This window comes from Oreochromis niloticus, linkage group LG16 (genome assembly GCF_001858045.2).
Source record: "Oreochromis niloticus isolate F11D_XX linkage group LG16, O_niloticus_UMD_NMBU, whole genome shotgun sequence".
Classification (NCBI taxonomy): Eukaryota; Metazoa; Chordata; class Actinopteri; order Cichliformes; family Cichlidae; genus Oreochromis; species Oreochromis niloticus.
This window is the reverse complement of record NC_031987.2, coordinates 32,159,063-32,180,000: the sequence shown is the minus strand read 5'-3', so window position 1 is coordinate 32,180,000 and position 20,938 is coordinate 32,159,063. Positions and strand designations below refer to the sequence as shown.

The 20,938-nt window shown below is 38.5% G+C and overlaps 6 protein-coding genes across 6 annotated transcripts; 2 read left to right on the top strand and 4 right to left on the bottom strand.

The window, feature by feature from the left end:
• The first annotated feature begins 735 nt into the window (after positions 1 to 735).
• Positions 736 to 1,548, top strand: LOC100700231 (gamma-crystallin M2-like). The gene is made up of 3 exons (XM_005475206.2): positions 736 to 756; positions 889 to 1,131; positions 1,227 to 1,548. The coding sequence occupies exons 1-3, from the start codon at positions 748 to 750 to the stop codon at positions 1,497 to 1,499; spliced, it is 525 nt and encodes a 174-aa protein (XP_005475263.1). The 5' UTR covers positions 736 to 747; the 3' UTR covers positions 1,500 to 1,548.
• A 1,839-nt stretch (positions 1,549 to 3,387) lies between these two features.
• On the top strand, positions 3,388 to 4,212 carry LOC109194189 (gamma-crystallin M1). Its single transcript, XM_003456266.3, has 3 exons — positions 3,388 to 3,453; positions 3,536 to 3,787; positions 3,890 to 4,212. The coding sequence occupies exons 1-3, from the start codon at positions 3,445 to 3,447 to the stop codon at positions 4,163 to 4,165; spliced, it is 537 nt and encodes a 178-aa protein (XP_003456314.1). The 5' UTR covers positions 3,388 to 3,444; the 3' UTR covers positions 4,166 to 4,212.
• Positions 4,213 to 7,704: 3,492 nt separating this feature from the next.
• On the bottom strand, positions 7,705 to 8,585 carry LOC100694450 (gamma-crystallin M3). The gene is made up of 3 exons (XM_019353414.1): positions 8,524 to 8,585; positions 8,155 to 8,394; positions 7,705 to 8,039 (listed from the first exon to the last, which is right to left on the bottom strand). Exons 1-3 carry the CDS (start codon positions 8,536 to 8,538, stop codon positions 7,761 to 7,763), a joined length of 534 nt encoding a protein of 177 aa, XP_019208959.1. The 5' UTR covers positions 8,539 to 8,585; the 3' UTR covers positions 7,705 to 7,760.
• A 2,361-nt stretch (positions 8,586 to 10,946) lies between these two features.
• On the bottom strand, positions 10,947 to 12,259 carry LOC100699963 (gamma-crystallin M3-like). Its single transcript, XM_019353415.1, has 3 exons — positions 12,169 to 12,259; positions 11,820 to 12,062; positions 10,947 to 11,378 (listed from the first exon to the last, which is right to left on the bottom strand). Exons 1-3 carry the CDS (start codon positions 12,178 to 12,180, stop codon positions 11,103 to 11,105), a joined length of 531 nt encoding a protein of 176 aa, XP_019208960.1. The 5' UTR covers positions 12,181 to 12,259; the 3' UTR covers positions 10,947 to 11,102.
• Positions 12,260 to 13,181: 922 nt separating this feature from the next.
• LOC100694720 (gamma-crystallin M3) lies at positions 13,182 to 14,029 on the bottom strand. Its single transcript, XM_019353417.2, has 3 exons — positions 13,941 to 14,029; positions 13,583 to 13,825; positions 13,182 to 13,496 (listed from the first exon to the last, which is right to left on the bottom strand). Exons 1-3 carry the CDS (start codon positions 13,968 to 13,970, stop codon positions 13,221 to 13,223), a joined length of 549 nt encoding a protein of 182 aa, XP_019208962.1. The 5' UTR covers positions 13,971 to 14,029; the 3' UTR covers positions 13,182 to 13,220.
• A 1,614-nt stretch (positions 14,030 to 15,643) lies between these two features.
• On the bottom strand, positions 15,644 to 16,533 carry LOC106096620 (gamma-crystallin M3). The gene is made up of 3 exons (XM_019353416.2): positions 16,389 to 16,533; positions 16,054 to 16,296; positions 15,644 to 15,965 (listed from the first exon to the last, which is right to left on the bottom strand). The coding sequence occupies exons 1-3, from the start codon at positions 16,419 to 16,421 to the stop codon at positions 15,687 to 15,689; spliced, it is 555 nt and encodes a 184-aa protein (XP_019208961.1). The 5' UTR covers positions 16,422 to 16,533; the 3' UTR covers positions 15,644 to 15,686.
• Positions 16,534 to 20,938: the final 4,405 nt, after the last annotated feature.

Here is a 20,938-nt window from a genome sequence, read left to right as displayed (position 1 = left end):
TGAAGAGAGAGGGAGAGAAAAAAAGGCTCAAATCAAGGTGAAATTTACTATTGCACAGTTTTCAGCATAACAAAATGTTATAAGTAAATAATTATATTTGACAAGTGGCTGGTGGTAATACCAAGAAATAAAAATAATAGGAGTTATTTGCTATGTATCCAGGTCCATTTCTCCTGTAGGGGGAGTCTTCAGAAAGTCAAATTACTGTGAGAAATCAAGTAATCGTGAAAGTGATAAATCATTACAAATAGTGAGTCTTTGATTAAAGATGATTTCACATTGCTTAACATACAGTAAACTGTAAAAGTATATACAAAACTTTTGTTATATTCTATGTAACATGAAGATTGGCAGCACAGTATACACACACTTGTTTACTGGCATATGGTAGGGTTGCTCAGGTAGAGCTAGAGGGAGAGTAAATGGCTTCCTGCTCTGTTACACAACATATTTAATGCCAAAGCCCTGTTCCATATTGTTCTGCGGCTATTGTCCACTGGATGTGTGGATACCATACTAGTCTTTTCCTTTGTCCATGCATGTCAAAACACCAAACCAGTTAATTTATCCTTTTTTTTCAAATACAGATCCATATTTCTCACCCAATGTTGGGCTCTAACAAAAAGGTAAACATGTGCTAGTAGCCTTCAATTATAACTATGAGATAATTTGAATAACAATGCATTTGTTTGTCGAGAGGTAGTATAAAAAGCCCTGAAAACATGGGGAATCTCTCCAACGGAGACCATGGGCAAGGTAAGTACTGTTTTTTTCTCTCTCTGCTCACATTGAACGTTAGTTAAATTTGTTGGTGGTCTTTTAAACATTTTTTTTGCTGGAAAGTCTTAACTGAGCTGAAGCTGCTACTACTCTTTTATTTTTCATTAGATTATCTTTTACGAGGACAAGAACTTCCAGGGTCGCTCCTATGAGTGCAGTAATGACTGCACAGACCTTCACTTGTACTTCAGCCGCTGCAACTCCATCAGGGTAGAGAGTGGCTGCTTTATGATCTATGAGCGCCCTAACTTCATGGGCCACCAGTATTTCATGAGGAGGGGAGAGTATCCTGACTACCAGAGGTGGATGGGCTTCAGCAGCTGTATCCGCTCCTGTAGGATGATTCCAGTGGTAAGACAGACACAACGCTGAAAAATACACCTAGACATAACAGTTTCACTGAAATATGGTTTGAACATGTTGCTGATTCTCTTCTGGCCCCACAGTATCGAGGTTCCTACAGATTGCGTATCTATGAGAAGCCTGACTTCAGTGGTCACATGATGGAGTTCATGGATGACTGTCCCTGTGTGTCTGACCGTTTCCATCACCGCCATGTCTACTCCTGTAATGTTATGAATGGCTACTGGATCTTCTACGAGTACCCCAACTACCGAGGCAGACAGTACTTCCTAAGACCCGGGGAGTACAGGAGGTACCGCGACTGGTGCGCCACCTGCGCCATTGTCGGCTCCTTCAGGAGAGTCACCGAATTTTAGCCATCAACTGAAACCTTGCTGTAAATATAAAGCACTTTGTTTATTAAAGATGTTGAATTTTTAACTCGTCTTGTGAATTTGTTTTCATTGAGTTGTTCAGCTTTGAAACTGTGATTGCTTCGTTGCGGGTACATAAAGGGACCCCTCAAAAGGCTGGTAACATGTTAACTGTTTGGTCTGCAGATCCTGCACTTACTCTGTAGATACTGTGAAGAACAATACCTACTTTTGTTTATTAAATTAGATGTAATTAAAAAAACACCCTGGCCAGTCCAGCTGATCCTAAACAAATAAACTATACATCAAGTAGGCAACAACAAAATAATCCACAGCCTTATTGTTTTGACTCACTTGTTGTACTTTCTGGAATAAAAGAAAGAATCTGTGTGTAACACAATGATACATTAATTTCATAACTGTCTGTCACTAGGTATTTGTAGCACATTATTTCTTATCGACACTGAATCCCTTATTATGTTGGTAATCATAAGTATTTATAAACTCAACAAAACAACTTCTTTTCTTATGTTTGAACTTTTATATTAATATTATTAACTTAATATTGTAATTTATTTTGAAATCGCCCAAATTCCACTCTTTAGAACAAAGTTAAAGAAAGTCCTAATGTAAATCAGGAGAGATATGTTTCCAGATGTGATTTTCTTTTAGATTTTTCCTATCAAAGTTGTAGACCACATGGTGCAGTCCTTCTTCAAAATCCAAGCTCACGATGTTCATGATGGCTTATCAGTATTTCTACTTACGACAAACTAGTTGAATTGAATTTGCAGAACTGTCTAATATATACGTCTGATTTGAACAACTGTATAGTTATTATATAGCCTAAAACCCAATCATAACAAAAGAGTCTTTTTCCAGGACTTCCTAATAAACTCAACTTTTCAAAATAAGGGAACTGAGTGTCTTTATATAATTTTAGTCACAGTGTAAGAAGAAGAGGCAGATCGGTGATAGAAATGAGTGTTTCTGATCCAAATTTGCAAAAGCGTTTAAACAAATGCCTGCAAATGAAAAAGTAAATTACTGCAATTGAAATTAATAAGTATAATATTGCTAATACTTTTTCTCCAGCCAGCTGCTGTTAAAGCAAAAAAAGGAACAACCAGATGTTGCATGATGGAATTAGAGGAGTGACACAGTTTTAATTTTAATTTCTTTAGAATTAAGCTGTATGAATGCAAATTAAAGTATTCTCCATAAACTGTCTGCACTTTTAATATTGCATAAATCCATCTACTGCTAACCTACTTTTTACCCTTTTTTAGTAACTTAGATTCATCAAAAGTAAGAACACTGAATAATTAGTTACTGTATTTCATGAGATTAGAAGGTTGATAGCTGTGTCTGTGTTTAAAGGCTGTGTATCTTACTGTAGCTTGTGTATGGCCTTTCATCTCATGATTATTTATTACACTTTAATTTTATAATATAATAACATCCATGTGAACTTAATAAAACATGCACATTCTCCTTTAAATGAAACTCAGTCTTCTAAGTCACGGAACATATTTTTTATTATCGACAGTCCTGAAAGCCGACACTTAGTATATTTATTTCTTTGTATCAGCTGAATCTTTCTACCGTTTGTCAGAAGTTTACCACAGATGTAGCCTGATGTCATGTTCTTTCCATCACTGATCACTAACTGTATGTGAAGAGCCTTCTGACTCAAAATGGAACACACACAAAGCATATGCTTATAATAGACAATACAGATGACTGCTGCCAGAAATGTATGGATGGAGAACCATTGTTAGTCATTTATAGGCCCCGTTCAGCAAAAGTAATACTGCTAATTCATCAGCTTTGCACATTTGAATAACAACACATCATGGCCCCTGGGATTTTGTATAAAAAGGCCCTGGAATCATGGAGTTGGCAGAGCAAGTTGAACCATCCACTGGGAACAACCTAAACCACCATCATGGGCAAGGTAATGGGATGATTTTTACTGTAAAAGGAAGCAAAAATAATCTTCTTTAATCGATTTACTGATTTATCATTTTGCTTTTCAGATCGTCTTCTACGAGGACAGGAACTTCCAGGGTCGCTCCTATGAGTGCACGAGCGACTGCTCTGACATGTCCTCCTACCTGAGCAGGTGCCAATCCTGCAGGGTGGAGAGCGGCTGCTTCATGGTCTATGAGCGTCCCAACTACATGGGCATGCAGTTCTTCCTGAGGAGGGGCGAGTACCATGACATGCAGCGCATGATGAGCATGGGAATGATGTTTGATTCCATCAGATCCTGCAGAATGATCCCCTTTGTAAGAATCACTTCACTTTTGCTACTATAATTTTGATTTATTATAAATTTTTAAAATGCTCGTTAGTAATCATACTTACATTTTCTCTACATTGAATTACAGCACAGAGGTCCATTCAGGATGAGGATCTATGAGAGGGAGAACTTCGGTGGTCAGATGTACGAGCTGATGGACGACTGCGACAGCATCATGGACCGCTACCGCATGTCTGACTGCATGTCCTGCCACGTGATGGATGGCCACTGGCTGATGTACGAGCAGGCCCACTACAGAGGCAGGATGATGTACCTGAGGCCCGGAGAGTACAGGAGCTTCAGGGACATGGGCATGAGCAGCATGAGGTTCATGAGCATGAGGCGCATCACTGATATGTGCTAGACTTCTGTATTTGACTTCAGTAAATAAAAGCAATGTGTACTTCATAACCACATTTGTCACATGCACTTTCTTTATCTTGCTACATTTTTCATGTAGCTACATCTACGTACCTAACTGCAAGAAGGCATTCACTAACTATACCCAAAATTATGTTTTACTCAATAACTAAATATGTACATAATTATCATGTTCAGCTTAAAAAATAATAAGAACAATCAGCAGTTTTATAGTAAAGTCAAGACAGCTTCCATTCAGTGATGAGGCTAAGTCTATAGAACAACCCTAGGCTTTTGCGTTTAGCCATCCTCAGTTAGCATACGAACTTTTATTCGACCATAACAACGAGGAGAAATAAGACTGTAAATACAACAACAGCATAAGCATTCAAATCTGCAATAACTGACCTATGAAGCTAAGATACAGTAATGTTGTTAAAACTGATGTATTAGGCCAGAAAGTCAATTAACATTTCACTTTATCATGCATTGTCAATATTTTTCCAAAAATTTACTTTTTTGGAAAAATAAATATTATATTTAATTAAAAACTGAACAACTAACTAACTAATCAAACTATCTACACTCTTGTTAGTAGCACCAAAGAAAAAAAAACCTAATTTACCCATTTTTCATTGAACACAAGCACAAAGGAGGAGGAGAAGAAATATATAGATAGAAATATATAGAGGTCTATAGAGGATAACCAATTTTTTTTCGATTTTTTTATTTATTGAAAAGCACCAAAATAATTATTTGCGTTGCTAAACTAAGTAGCCTAATTTAGCAAAATAAACTATATTAATATTTACGTTTTATTTTATTGAAATAAAAAAAAAAATCAATTATCTAATAAAAAAGTAAATTGAATAGTTTTTCTTTAATTGTTTAATTTGGTAAAAACCCCCAAAACAAAACAAGGAATATCACAGATCTAGGTGGACTCAAACACAGGACTCAACATCAAGTTCAGTGCATTTATTTACAGTGAATAATGTGTAACACAGAAGATCAACAGTAGTGATGGTCCCAGTCCCCTCAGGCAAGGTTTTCCACAGAGCCACATTTTCCCACAGATTCTCTCTACAGATCACCAACACAAGTTTCTCTGGGAGGATCACAAGTTCACAGGGAAACAATGGGTGAGAAGAAAGTAGCAACATGTACAGGAGCGGTAAAACAATCCAGCGAGGACCGAAGGTCAGGAGCAACTGAGAGACTGCTTCAGGAGTGTGGAGGCAGAAGATGAGACCTCAGGAAGAGTGCACACACACACACGCACACACACACGCGCACACGCACACACACGCACGCACACACACACAGACATGCACGCACGCGCACGCGCGCACACACAGACACGCACGCACACACACACACAGACATGCACGCGCGCACACACACACACACACACACACAGACAGAGAGGTAGAGTGCTTATAAGAGAGAGAGAGAGAGATAGAAAGTAGTGAGCCAACTGGAGAGGACAAAGGGAACATGACAGTAACATCAAACGAAGATCTTTTTGCAAAAATAATTTAAAATTTTGATTAATCTGACCTCTGACAGAGGAATTTTCCAATTTGCTTCAGTCCATTTTTAATCAGCTTCCAGTGTTTTTCCTGATGATATGTTTCATTAACCTATATTAGTGGATGGCACAGCAAACTGATTTCTGGAAGAGTTCCTGAGCCCATACAGTGCATTTCCATGAAGCTGCCTGAAGATCAAACGTTGCACAACTACACACAACCTGTTGATCATACTGCACATCATGATGACATATTAAAAACTCATATACTCAACTCTGCTGAACCCGTAAATACATTTTTCTTAAATCTGCAGAGGTGGCAAAAGTACAGACATTCTGCACGTATAGAAGTACAGATACTAGTGTTACAAACTAGTTCAGTAAAAGTTGAAGTTTCAGCTTCTTTACTTCAGTAAAAGTGAAAAAGTACAGGCTCTGAAATGTAAGAAAACTAATAATGTAATGTAATTAGAAAATATATCAGTAGATGGGAATACAAATTTGATTTTAATTCTAACTGTATTTAGCTTTAATCAGAAGAATAATATACAGTAAATCTATTGTCTTTTGCCTATATTGCAAAAGTGCCTGTAAACAGGAAATGAGTAGTTTAAAGAGGAATTCTGCAGGTGGTGGGACCCTAAATTTGGTTGTATTGGCTCAGTGTGGGGAAAAGAATCACAGAGCTTCAGTAGATGTTCTTTGTGTACAGGCTGTGAAACTACAGCCACTGTGCACCAGTCACACACTGTTCTTTACTTTAAATCCATCACAGCGCAGCAAACTAACCTGTTTATCCTGCAGAGGATTTTCATACAGACTTTGAATAACACAGTCAGTCTACCTCAGTTTGTTTTGCAGCAGGTGTCACGATATGAAAAAACCCCATAATGTTAGACCCGATATCTGATTTAAAACACGAAGACTTACATGTAAGCTTTAAATTTCCAGTCTATCCATTCCCACTGAGCAGTCCTTTAAATCTAAGCTCTCTTCTTCCTCTCCTGTCTTTCTTATCTTTCTCCATCTCTGAGTGAAGTCAGCTCTCTTTCTTTTCTCTCCCTGTGAAATGCACCAGTGACAACTTACGGACACCTGTAGTTATTCTAGTGCTGTGCCAAAAACTCCCCATAAAACAGAGGCTTTGCTTCTGTTCTGTCTTTTTATTTTTATTTTGCTAATTCAAGTTTAGAAAGTTCTTGTGACTCCAACAAAATGGATATTGTTCTGTTTACTGAACTGTGCAGAACAAAAGACTATTATCACACCAACAGGTCACAGTGCACTTCTGCTGTGGATCAACCCGGCTCCTTTATAAACTGTTACAATGCAAACAACATTGTTTTTGCTTTCATTGCTTTCCTCCTAAAAAGAAAGCTGGTATTACTACACTATATTTACATCATTTGTTTAGTTTTAACAGGTTAAAAAATGCAGATTCAAAGCTGGCAATGTCTCCTTATGAATAGCATGTCCTATATATGTGACTATGTGTAATAACCTGCCATTTTTAATTTAATTAATTTGTAATTATTCTAACTAGAAGGGAAACAGCATATGCTATTGAAAAATATTAAAGAATTAGTTGCCGTTTATTCTGTATGCTGCCTTCTATGCATACATTTCCTTATATTCAAAATTACATTGGTGCAATAATTAAATTATGTGTAATTTAAATGGTTGTGCCTTTTTACAGGTCATTGCATGAATAAAAAGGCAAATGTTGCAGAACAGAAGGACTGCATTCACATATACTGCATTTCTAATATTGCTGTGTATTTAATGTATTTATAATTTGCCTAAATGTAACCATTTGATATGATATGCTGTCATCTGGTGGTGTGCAGCATACTGACCCTAAAGGTTTGCTGTTAAACTGAATACACAGCATAGCACTTAAAAGTTAGCTGTTGCTACTTGCAGGGTTATAATTTATAGAAAAATGTAGCCTATGTTTGCGTGTCTTATTTTGGTTTGTTGTGCAAGTTTCCAATCACTCAGTGACAAATTCATTTAAAAGAGAATTACTAGATTTTTATTTAAAATCATGCTTTTATACACTGGTGCTCTAATAACAGGAATCCATGATGCGCCTCATGCTCATGAACCTCATCCCACTCATGCCCATGTCCCTGAAGCTCCTGTACTCTCCGGGCCTCAGGTACATCATCCTGCCTCTGTAGTGGGGCTGCTCGTACATCAGCCAGTGGCCATCCATCACGTGGCACGACTGGCAGTCGGACATGCGGTAACGATCCATCATGTTGTCACAGTCGTCCATCAGCTCGTACATCTGACCTCCGAAGTTCTCCCTCTCATAGATCCTCATCCTGAACTGGCCTCTGTGCTGTAAATTGAAATGAATAACAATGAATCAAAGAGATCTCGTTAATATGCTTTCAACAGGTTCAGCATCTTACACCATGTGTCAGATATTAGGAGGAGTTTTCAATTTACAGTACCATGGGGATCATGCGGCAGGACCTAATGCAATCACTCATGCCCATACGCTGGTAGTCAGAGTACTCGCCCCTCCTGACAAAGAACTGGTTTCCCATGTAGTTGGTACGGTCGTAGACCATGAAGCAGCCGCTCTCCACCCTGCAGGAGTGGCACCTGCTCAGGTAGGAGGACATGTCAGCACAGTCGCTGCTGGTCTCATAGGAACGACCCTGGAAGTTCCTGTCCTCGTAGAAGATGATCTGAAATTGAAAAAAAGAGAAAAAACAAGGACTGTTTGATATCGTACTTTTTGCATCACATTGACATTTGTTCAGCATCCAATCAAATGCAAAAAATGCGAACAGTGGAATAGCCAAAGCTGCACACACCTTGCCCATGGTCATGGTTTCAGTTAGAACTCTTCAGGCTCAGAAGGACTGCACAGTTTTCACGACATCCCACGAGTTGCTTTTATACCTGACCTCACGCCGAAAGATACATGACCCCATTGTTCAAATTCCTGACAGAGCAACATGGAGCAGAGGCCCCCCGTGTACGTTTCAATTCAAAGGGACCTTCAACGGATTGTGATTTGCGGTGGTTGCATTTGTGAGAAGAGGCCCCGCTGTGTATTGTCTTTGCAGCTGAATAACACAGAGAGCGTGTTTTCCACAAACATAGCATTCTTTGAAGGCCTCATTAATGTTTTCTTCTCTAGTGTGTCACAGATGAAAGAACATTCAGGTTTTTTGTTCTTTTTGCCTAAAATTAGCCAAAAATCAAATCTTTAAAATCTGTTAAAATTTAATTGGGCTCAATAGAGGATTGAGCCCTATAAAAGCTATAAGGGACAGATAATCTACTGATATGTTACTCTAAATATGTCTCCATCAAGTATAGCCCTCGTTTAGTTTAATATAATGACTGAGATGTTGCCAATGAATTTCACTGATATCATAGCGATTTATTCATGAACTTAATCCTTACATAATTTGTAGACGATATTCAAACCCTTTCATAACAAGTGTACTGCAGGTGATTTCTTCTTTTTTAACCCATTAACTTGAATACTGGAGTTCTACGCATGGCTGTGTGATTGACATGTCTCTTGACACTATTAGCTGTAGACAATGGCTGTTGTCTGAACTGGACCTCTCAACTGCATTTGTTTTGTTGATGTCTTTTGGAGCTTATTTAATGGAATTACTTGGCAAATGTTTTCATGTGATGTACAGTATAGTCTCACTTCCATTAAATTTGGGCATTTTGATGAGGGAAGTTATAGTGCTTTATTAGGCTGTTAGCACTGAGTAGCAGATACTGCTGCTGTGACTTGGAGCTATATAAATAAAATTTAATTGAATTGAAATTGAATTATTTATACAGCGTGCTAACCAGGCTTTTCCACATTTCTACCTGGCTTAGGATTCCACCCTGTCATCCAAACCTGGTCGCTTTTGGCTCCAAAAACAAGCAAACAAACAAACAAGCAGGCAAGCAAGCAAACAAACAAACAAACAAACAAACAAACAAACAAACCATTGGCCAGAACATTAGCACTGACGTCTTAAAATGTGTTCCAAAACTAGTGGGTGACCTCAAAGTGGAAATGTTAATGTTTTATAGCTGATGAAATGTTTTATTTGTTAATGAAATTGTCATTGACAAATTAACAGTGGATACCCATGCAGTCCTCCCATGACTTTCCTTCCTATGTTCGTATGAGAAAAAAAAAAGAGTTTTGCTATATTACTGTAATTTCTCACATAAAAACAATACACTGGGTATAGATGTAGGTTGTTAAGATCTGGAGTTATACTCTTTGACTTCAGCCATTAAAACAATAAATCAAAATCTCTAAAAATCAAAGTAAGATAGTAAGATCCTCGGTGAGGGAGAGTAACTATTGCTTTCTTCCTTTAAGGTTTCTTAACTTTAAATTCTATATATTTTAGTTTTCTTTACAGTTTAACATATTTCCAGCTGCTGTTTGCTTATGAGATTATTTCTGACTTCTAATAATGATTTTTAGACAACAACAAGCATTGTTTGTCTCGGCAGTCTGATACAGATGGGTCAGATATAAATGTTCGGTCTTGGATATGATGTGAAAAACAAGGCTTCTTATAAGAATACATGGCCAAATAACTGGATCAGAACTAGATTGCATTTTCTTCTGAAAGTGACAAGAATGACTGAAACAGTGCTCTTACTGTGCATATTTATTGGAAGAAATCTGATGTCGCAAGTCGCAAGAAAAACATCTTTCATTTTTTGATATGAAAAATACTTTCGTGCAACAATCTTTGGCTTTTGACTGGAGTCACAAAGACCTGGTTTCCTTTTTGATGGTCACGTCAAAACAAATAACTAACTTCTAAGTCAACTGATGCTATCAAATGAATATGTGTACAGACTTGAATATTGCCATTATATTAAAAGTGCAGTACAAGGAAGGAGAAGGACATTTTTTTCACATGCCACAAATCTGTGTTGGCACATGTTGATGGAGTCCGTTACGTTAAGGTAAAATGAATGCTTCATGGACTGTGCCTTTAAGAACTGATCAGTCACTACATTATATGCTACAAAACAAATCAGGCATAATTAAATAACTATATGAGTCTAACTGAAAATGTTCAAAGATACTTTAAAATATTCTTAATCACTTTTTAAAAATCACCAATAACTCCAACCATATTTACAATAATCTTCAGAAGAGAAGAGGTCGCTTGAAAAACCTGGAAGATGTATGTATATTTGAATAATGCCTACGAGAAAATAATGATGAGGAACGAGACTTTACCAAATCTTATTTTCTACTGTTTATTTCAATTTTGGAATCACATAACACAATTTAAAAGGATAGTTAAATCACATTAATTGATTACCACTATTACAAATTGTGTATGCCATCTGGTGCATGAAAATTCTTTTATTTCTTTACGAGATTAAAATGTGTTAGTAGTTAACAGGATTCACTGATGCGTCTGATGGAGCTGAATCTCATTCCGTCATATCCCATGTCCCTGAAGCTCCTGTACTCTCCGGGCCTCAGGTACATCATCCTGCCTCTGTAGTGGGGCTGCTCGTACATCAGCCAGTGGCCATCCATCACGTGGCACGACTGGCAGTCGGACATGCGGTAACGATCTTGGAAGTTGTCGCAGTCCTCCATGAGCTCGTACATCTGACCTCCGAAGTTCTCCCTCTCATATATCCTTACTCTGTAGGACCCTTTGTGCTGTTAATATTACAATGTAAGGATAAATTATTTTATATAATAATGTTAGTAATAAACCTCATTTATAAAGTATTTTTAAAACCAAGTTACAAAGTGCTTCAAAGAAAGAAATTGAATAGAGAGACATAAAAAAAATTCCTAAAAGTTTTAAAATAGTGTTTCAAGAAGATATTTAAGTTGCTATTTTGATCTAAATGGACAAACTGTTCCACAGTGTGAGAGCGTTAATGACAGAGGCCCCAAACCAGCAAAGCCTTATTACCAATTCAAGGAACCCAGACCAGCATATGTAAGAGACAAGGGTTTTGAAATATTATTCAAAACCGTGTGCTATGTTGTTGGACATCTTGCAAAAGCCATATCACATATGACACATAGGTTATTATCATTATTAGGCCGTATTAGTTTATATATGAAAGTTTAGCAATCTCGGTACTGTACCATGGGGATCATACGACAGGATCTGATGCAGTCGCTGAAACCTATCATACGTTGGTAGTCTGAGTACTCGCCCCTCCTCATGAAATACTGGTTCCCAATGAAGTTGGGGCGGTCATAGACCATGAAGCAGCCGCTCTCCACCCTGCAGGAGTGACACCTGCTCAGGTGAGAGGACATATCAGCACAGTCGCTGCTGGTCTCATAGGAGCGACCCTGGAAGTTCTTGTCCTCGTAGAAGATGATCTGGATCCAACAGACGAGGCAGAATTCAGTAACCATTTTCAAATCATAGCTTTTGTTTTTGGTCAGAAAGATAATAATTTTGATCTATTTTCTCTAATAAACGTACCTTGCCGTGCATCGTGGCTGATAGACTGAATGAAGCTATAGCAATCCTGTCCCAGATTTAAGCCTTTTTTATAGCTAACGTGACATCCAGACAGTTGATGTCACCATTGTATGGAAACCATGAGTCAGCGGCATCCAATGTTAGTCCCTCTGTGAATGCTGATGGGAAAGGGTTGTTATGCTCTGACAGGCTCTATTATTCTAGATCAAAAGAGTTTCTTTGTGATTACCTTGAAAATGATTTAATGTTTTTATTTTGTGGTGATATACTCAAAAAAATAATAGAGTCATATTTAAATGTAGTTATTTGTGCTTGTACCACAAATGCTGTTGGTGAACTGATACTACACCCTGAATGTATGTAAATGGTAATGCAATGGTGCTTAAGCTAATTGAAATAGGTTTATGTTTTTTTATCTATACTGCAGCAAATAATTGGTTAATGTTAGACACATACACACACACTTACTTATAACAAGGTGGTGCTTTTCTTTGGTTTGTATTTAACATTCATTTCAGGAGTAATCAGAAGGTATCATGTGGCATACTATAATATAACATTTCAGTTTAAGTTTAAGTGGAAAAAACGATGAAATTAAATATTCTATTTAGTTTGTTTGGAGCTTTAAGTTAAGACTGCTTTTCTGGAGTTTTTTGTTTTTTATATTAACTTACTGATCTGCAATAAACAGGTTTTTAATCAAAACTAGACTTTGACGTGGTTTAATAGAACAACAATATTTATGTGTGCTGGGTATAATACTGGGATTCTTCTCCATAGTTTCAAAAACTGTGGCAGACTTTTTAATTATTTATAGTGAATTAAATTTTTCCCCCAAGTTCATGTGATGTATTTATTATTTCATTATGTTGATGGTGATGGTGTGTGTCTCTAGAGAATAATGTAACCATTTCATTGTGCTCTTATTTTTTTCCCCTTTCAAGCCCCTTTAATGATTGTTTATTCACTGTATTAGAGGAGATAATAAAGAACAACACAAAAAGTCACTGATGTAAGTTTTTGTCTTTATCTTTTATTTTTTATGAATTTGTTTAGCACATGTCCATGATGCGCCTCATGCTCATGAACCTCATCCCACTCATGCCCATCTCCCTGAAGCTCCTGTACTCTCCGGGCCTCAGGTACATCATCCTGCCTCTGTAGTGGGGCTGCTCGTACATCAGCCAGTGGCCATCCATCACGTGGCAGGACATGCAGTCAGACATGCGGTAGCGGTCCATGATGCTGTCGCAGTCGTCCATCAGCTCGTACATCTGACCACCGAAGTTCTCCCTCTCATAGATCCTCATCCTGAACTGGCCTCTGTACTGTTAGAGAGAATGGAAAAATAATTAATGTGTTATGGAGTTTGCACTTGTACTAGAAACAGGATTTCATGTTGCATTCTACCTACCATGGGGATCATACGGCAAGACCTGATACCACCACTCATGCCCATCATGCTCATGTAGTCAGCGTACTCGCCCCTCCTCATGAAATACTGGTTTCCCATGTAGTTGGGGCGGTCATAGACCATGAAGCAGCCGCTCTCCACCCTGCAAGAGTGACACCTGCTCAGGTAGGAGGACATGTCGGCGCAGTCGCTCATGCACTCATAGGAGCGACCCTGGAAGTTCCTGTCCTCGTAGAAGATGATCTGAAAAAAAAGGAATGCATTAGTTAATTTAGAGTTCACCGAAATAATACAATCTATATTCTGTATGCTCTACAACATCAGTGCATAAGGTGTTCATGAAGTTTCCCAAGCTCACCTTGCCCATGCTCATGTCAGTGGTGGACATACTTAATGATGAGCTGCTGCTGTTGCTACTGCTACTGCTGCACTGCTGTCCTCTTTGGTTTAACCCTTGCTTTTATACCTGACCAAACCCTACAGAGTCAGTGGGCCCCCATTGTTTAAATCCCTGACCCAGCAACATGGTATAGAGAGCTGTACCAGCATGTGGTACTGTGTCATATAATCACATGATTGGGCAAGCGAAGACTTTAGAAATTTGACCTTTTGACGAGTAACACAAAGCCTCTATTCTCAGTTCTAAGGTTGTCATGCCCATTTAGATGCATATTTTAAACCAGAGACCTTCAATCAGAGTAACAGAAACAAATTGATTAAAGTTTTGTAAAGTAGAAAGAACTCACAGTGCACTCTAATGGAATGTAGATGTTTATTGCACATTTTCTTCTGGACATAAGTTAAAATCAGCAATTCAGAAACTGAAAAACATTTTGTAGAATTTCCACTATTAATCGTCATCATCATAATCCTTTATTTGGAGGATTATAGATATATTCAGTTTTCGCATGATTTATGTGTCTGTTTTTAACATTATGTTTGCATAATTTTGCAGTGTTTGATTCTTGTAGTATCTGATTTGATTGCCTTCTTAAATAATATAAATATTTCTCAAACTGATAATTGTATTTTACTCTGTAAAAAGGCTTAATCTAAATACTCCACATTTAGATTTTGCCTTTTAGAACCTTTTGGCTCTTTATTTATGAATTGCGCTTATGGCAACCATCATATTTTCTTGCACCAAATAATAAATAAAAATAATAATAAAAGTGGAAACAGATGGGACAATCAGTATTTTGTTAATATACAACATGTTAGAATTAACTTTCATAGTACAACAATCTAAATAAATGTCTGATTTTTTTTAAGTGTCTTGTTTTTGACTTCAGGAGTAAAACCATAATGACCAATTATCCAAACACAGTAAATAATGACTCACTTTCTGTATTGGTCCTGATGCATGCAGAGTCATTGTTAAAAACTGAATAATTTCTGGGATCTTTTATATTAGACACACCACCTTTGAAATGGAAAACAAACCCAATACATGTATATGATGTCAACAAAATTTTTTATTAATAAATATATAACATGTCACAGTATTTTCAACTTCATTATAGTGTGTAGGTCTGAGTCACTTCAACAGTATCTTCAACCAATTTTTAAGCACTTGTAGCTTGTAGCTAAACACTGGACAGATAGTTTCAGAATTCATTTAGTGATTAAAAATAAGAAAATAAGAATAAAAGAAACTTAAACTTAAACCATTAATGATGCATAAAACCAAATTTTAAGCTAAAAAATTTAACATAGATTAGCATTATCAGATGTTTTTATGACCAAGTTAGTGTCAGTCAGATGACACTTATACATGACATAAACAGAAAACATCTGTTACTTTGACAATTTTTTTTAAAATTCCCTTATTTTGATTTTATCTTTCAGTTTTTGAAAATTCTAATTGGTATCCTATCAAGATCACAGTTTATATTATCAGGTATCATCAGCCGCATACAATTTAGAATCAATATTTGCTTGTTATTGTGTTTGTTGCAGATAAAATTATAAAACTTCAAATATTTTCAGTATATATATGTATCACAACAATGTATCATTTTTTCATGATGAGTTAATTAATAAGCTCAACAAAGGTCAAAGTACTGTAAAATTATTTTATTTAGTGGCATTGAACAGTGAACATTTAGTAACAGGAATCCATGATGCGCCTCATGCTCATGAACCTCATCCCACTCATGCCCATCTCCCTGAAGCTCCTGTACTCTCCGGGCCTCAGGTACATCATCCTGCCTCTGTAGTGGGCCTGCTCGTACATCAGCCAGTGGCCATCCATCACGTGGCAGGACATGCAGTCGGACATGCGGTAGCGGTCCATGATGCTGTCGCAGTCGTCCATCAGCTCGTACATCTGACCACCGAAGTTCTCCCTCTCATAGATCCTCATCCTGAACTGGCCTCTGTACTGTAGGGGAAACAGTTCACAACAAAAAAATTGAATATAATTCAAGCCTATGTGGAGGAAAATGATATCCACAGCACAGCTTTCCTACCATGGGGATCATACGGCAAGACCTGATGCAGTCTGACATGCCCATCATGCTCATGTAGTCAGCGTACTCGCCCCTCCTCATGAAATACTGGTTTCCCATGTAGTTGGGGCGGTCATAGACCATGAAGCAGCCGCTCTCCACCCTGCAGGAGTGACACCTGCTCAGGTAGGAGGTCATGTCGGAGCAGTCGCTCATGCACTCATAGGAGCGACCCTGGAAGTTCCTGTCCTCGTAGAAGATGATCTGAAAAACAGTAAAATAAAATCCTTCTTTAAAAAGCAGCAGTTATTTGGAAGCAGTAATCACTGTTGATTAAAAAAGACAGAAATCTGTACCTTGCCCCTCATGCTCATGCCAGTGTTGCTCATGTTGCCTGCAAGTGAGTAGTTACTCTTGCTCCTGTTCTGCTGCTCTACCTGGTTTAACCCTTTTCTTTTATACCTGACCAAACGTAAAGAAACCCCTCCCCTAGACCAGAGAACCCATTACTCAGCAACTTGCTAATGAGGCCCAGAGAAAGCAAAGGTTAGGTCCATTTTTTTTTTACAGGCACTGGGCACCAGCAGTCTTTAGAAAGGCCTTTTCTCTTTTTACAGAATGCATTTTCAACAGTGCTTGTGAAATGTGAATAGGTTGGCCCATGTAATTGTTAAGAATTGTGTTTATGACCTGTGTCACACATAAACTGTCAAAACTGGGTGTTTGAATTGTTTTCCACTGTGAACATGTTTGTTTCCACTGTAGAATATGAAAAATAAATTGACTGTAGCAAAAAGACATTTTAAATTAGTTGCTAATACATTTACATACAACTACATCGTACTCCATCAGAAATTGTTTATATTGTATTTTGGTTATAAATCCTCAAACGGATAAAGAGGAGGAAGAATACATCAACAAAATATTGACTGTGTTAGACAAATGCGAGTATGATATCATGTAACTGTGAGATTAGTGTTAATTACAGAGTGTTTGTTTGATGTTTTTGATCGTTTGACCTTTGGGTAGGTGATGACCCAACCTTAATACTAACTCTAACTGTACAATATGTGATGTTTCTTTTTATTAAATTATTCTCCCAGTCTTAGCCAAGGGAACAAAGAAAACACCACAAACTTTCCCCCCAAAAAGTCAGTTTTGGCTTTCTTCAAAATAAAGGAGAGATTTTTACCTATGATGGCTTAAACGTTTGTAATACCCTTACCATAACTAAAGAAGCCGTGTACAATTTTGCCTTCATTCTGTAAAAACTGACGCTGTTTTGATCCCTCACTTATAACGGCTTACGTACAAGACACTGCCACATGTTTGTTTAAATCTGAAAGCACATTTTAGCTCTATTAAATGCTATAAAACTGTCATGTCTCATTTTTTTTTGTCAGAATATTTTTTTATGGGCAAATTTGAACTTCATTTTCATATCATGTTATCATACAAGGTCATTTTAATAGCAAAACTGCATGAATTTATAATATACAATTTAGATTATTTTCTGCTACATTGGAGATTTCTTTATATAAAATTCAATAGAGAAAACTTGAAAAAATGCTTTTTGGATAAACTTGACAGGATCATATCAACATAGTATCTGAAAGGTCTCCAAGTCCAAGCTTATTTCCTTTTGAGTCACAAAAATGCTCTATAAAGAAAAAGAAGACGATTGAATGCTGAGGGGTAGTGCCTGTCCACAGGAACAGGCACTGAAGGCTCTAGGCCAGGGGTGCCCAATCCTAGTCCTCGAGAGCTACTGTCCTGCAGCTTTTAGATTCATCCTTGTTCCAACACACCTGAATCAAATGAATGTCTTGTTATCAGGCCTTTGCCAAACTTGATGACATGCTGAAGAGGTCATCAAACCATTTGATTCAGCTGTGTTGGAGTAGGGATGCATCTAAAAGCTGCAGGACAGTAGCTCTCGAGGACTAGAATTGGGCACCCCTGCTCTAGGCTCTACCTAGCAGTGAGCGCATTGCATGCCACGTCCGATGTGAAAGGGCCTTTAGTTTGTCCTTCAAGTGACTACTACTACTACTTTTTGGTATACCTTAAATAAAAGTTCCTAACCTCAAAGGCATTCAAGATACTGGAGTGTGGAACCTAGAAGAGCTCCTTGGTACTGTATCATCCTTTCTGACCTCGTTTGAAGTCTGGGCTTGAGTCTGGCATACATTTCTTCCAGCCAGAGGACCTAATGACAGCTGTCCTGGTAGATCTCCATATCTTACTGCAACACCGCAGGTGGTGTTCTACAGAGGAGACAATGATCTCATCCTCAAACACTCAAATACGTACAAACCAGTAGCATAGGAGGTCATAGTGGTATGTATATATTATATGCATGAGATCTCAGTGCTCCAAGAGGAAGTTAGATTTAGAGAGGTGACAAAATGGAAAGTGGCCTCAAGCTAGAGTATTGAGAGTGAAAGCCCGATGATGAACTCACTTTGGCTCGCAATTTGGTGGAAAAGTCTCTCTATACCTGGTAGGTGAATTAGGGGCTTGATCAGAAATTACATCCAATGGTATGTTGTGTAATCTGAAAACACAATGAGCCATAATTTCTATTGTTTGCTGGTATGTGGGAAATTTGGGAAGATGCACAAAGTGGTCTGCCTTAGCAAAGCACTCCATAATGGTGAGAATGAATGTGTTCCCATTGAAGCGTGTTAGCGCAGAGGGAAAATCTACAGCAAAGTGTGACCAAGGATATTAGGGGTGGATAACAGTCTAAACAGACCAACAGGAGGCAAGTAAGAGGCTGCATTTGGGACACAAATAACACTGGCAGAGACACATGCAGAAGAGAGGCCCACAAGAAAATTCTCTAGAGAAAGATTCGGATACCTAGTTGAGAGGTGAATATGCTGGTGTGTGCCCACTGGTTTACCTGAGAGCAGACTCTACTTGGTACAAAAAGGCAGTTAGTGGGTCCACCTCAAGGGTCAGGTCCATCAAATGATATTTCTTTGGTGAATATACCAACCATTCAGGAAGCTGGGAGAAAACATGTGCTTTCATGTGCTTGGGGTATAGAATAAGTGATCGGTTAAGGCATTTCTAGAGTCTGTGCAATGTTTAATCTTGAAATTCAACTTTACACAAAATAGGGACCATTGCACCTAATGAGGGTTGAGCCATATAGGTAACTTGGCACAGGCAAAATTCTTGTTGTGTGTCCAAATGAGTGTTTGGTACTCCTCCAGCCAGGGTCTCCTCGCTTACAGGGGCAACTTGACAGCCAGTGATTTATAATATCATACTTGCATTCTGCAGGGGAGAGACAGGGAGACAAGCAGGCACAGGGGCTGTCATGAAGCAGATGCTTGGCAAGCAGGATGAGGACCCAAATGCAGGACTCAGGAGACAAATTGTAAACTCAAAAACAACTTTGAAGTTGAAGTCTTTCAAAGACATAAAAATATAAAACAATGTTAGAGCTGTATCCAGGAATTCAAAAACTAGGAATCTAGGAGGAAACATGGAAGATGGGAGCACACAACCAAGAGGGATGACATGACAAAGAGAAAGGGGAGACTAAGAGAATATATACACAAGGTCATGAGGCTAGGGGCGTAATAATAAGTATAAACAATAATCTAAGAAGCAAATAGAACATTAGAATAATAAGCAGAAATTCAAAAGTCCACAAAGGAAAACCTCTACATGTAAAACATGACACTGGCTAAACAAGGACAGGGACGGAAGTGAATCTCGCTTAGGGTTGGGGAATGCCTGTTCAGCAGCTGTGTGAGAAGGGCTTTCACTCAGGTGAGTCTTCTGAATGGTCCTGTAATCCTGCTAAAGTCACAAATAAATCTGGGGCAGAGTCCAACTCCTGCAGGATGGCATGTGCCTTGCCAGAAGGTTTGCTGTTTCTACCAACACAGTCTCAACAGTATGTAAGACATCCCAGGAGGCATGTATTTACTCTAGAGCAAGGTCGTTGAAGGCCCTTTAATCTGTCAGCAGAACTGGCATCCACTCCTTTGTGGAAAGAGGATGAGCCCTGCAAAATGGCCTCCAGCAGGCCAATGGTCTCTGACAAAACAATCAGAAACAAATTAAGGTTATCTGAAGACCCAACATCCATTAGTGGGCCCTGTGCTGCCTGCCCAGCACCGTGGAGACTGATTAGCATTTGCCATAGAATACCAGAATTGGCAGGTAACCTGTGTTTTTCACAGACGAGAGCAGGTTCATCCTGAGCGCATGTGACTGACGTGAAAGGGTCTGGGGAAGCTGTGGAGAATGATATGCTATCTACAACATGTCAGCATGTTTAGTAGTGGGTCAGTGATGGTTATGGGAAGCATATCTTTGGAGGGACACACAGACCTCTACAGGCCAGGCAACAGCTCCCTGACTGGCGTTAGGTATTTGGATGAAATCTTTGGACCCATTTTCAGATCTTACAATGTTTACTTGCTGCAGTGAGTCCTCCTGGTACACGACAATGCCTAGCCTCCAGTATACAGACAGTTGCTGGAGGATTAAGGAATTGATACCACTGACTGGCCCCCATGCTCTACTAGACCAAATCTGGGATACTGCCATCTGACACCACTAAGTTGCACTTCAGACTGTGGATAGACTGTGGAGTTCAGTGATGCCCTGGTCCAGATCTGGAAGGATCAAGACAAGAATCATTATACAATTGGTTTGAAGGGAGAACAATATCAATTGCACTATCATTGGAGCGATGTAGACACAAGGATTAGGTGAAATCTTTATGAAATACCTCAGTCAAATCATGACATTTCTTAGCTGCAAAAGTTAAATCTATGGGGCTCAGGCACACAGAACTGAATGGCACCATCTCCTGGAGGAAAAGTAGGTTGTAAAGACATTAACTGACAGCAAGTACTCCATCAGTGACCTTTCATTT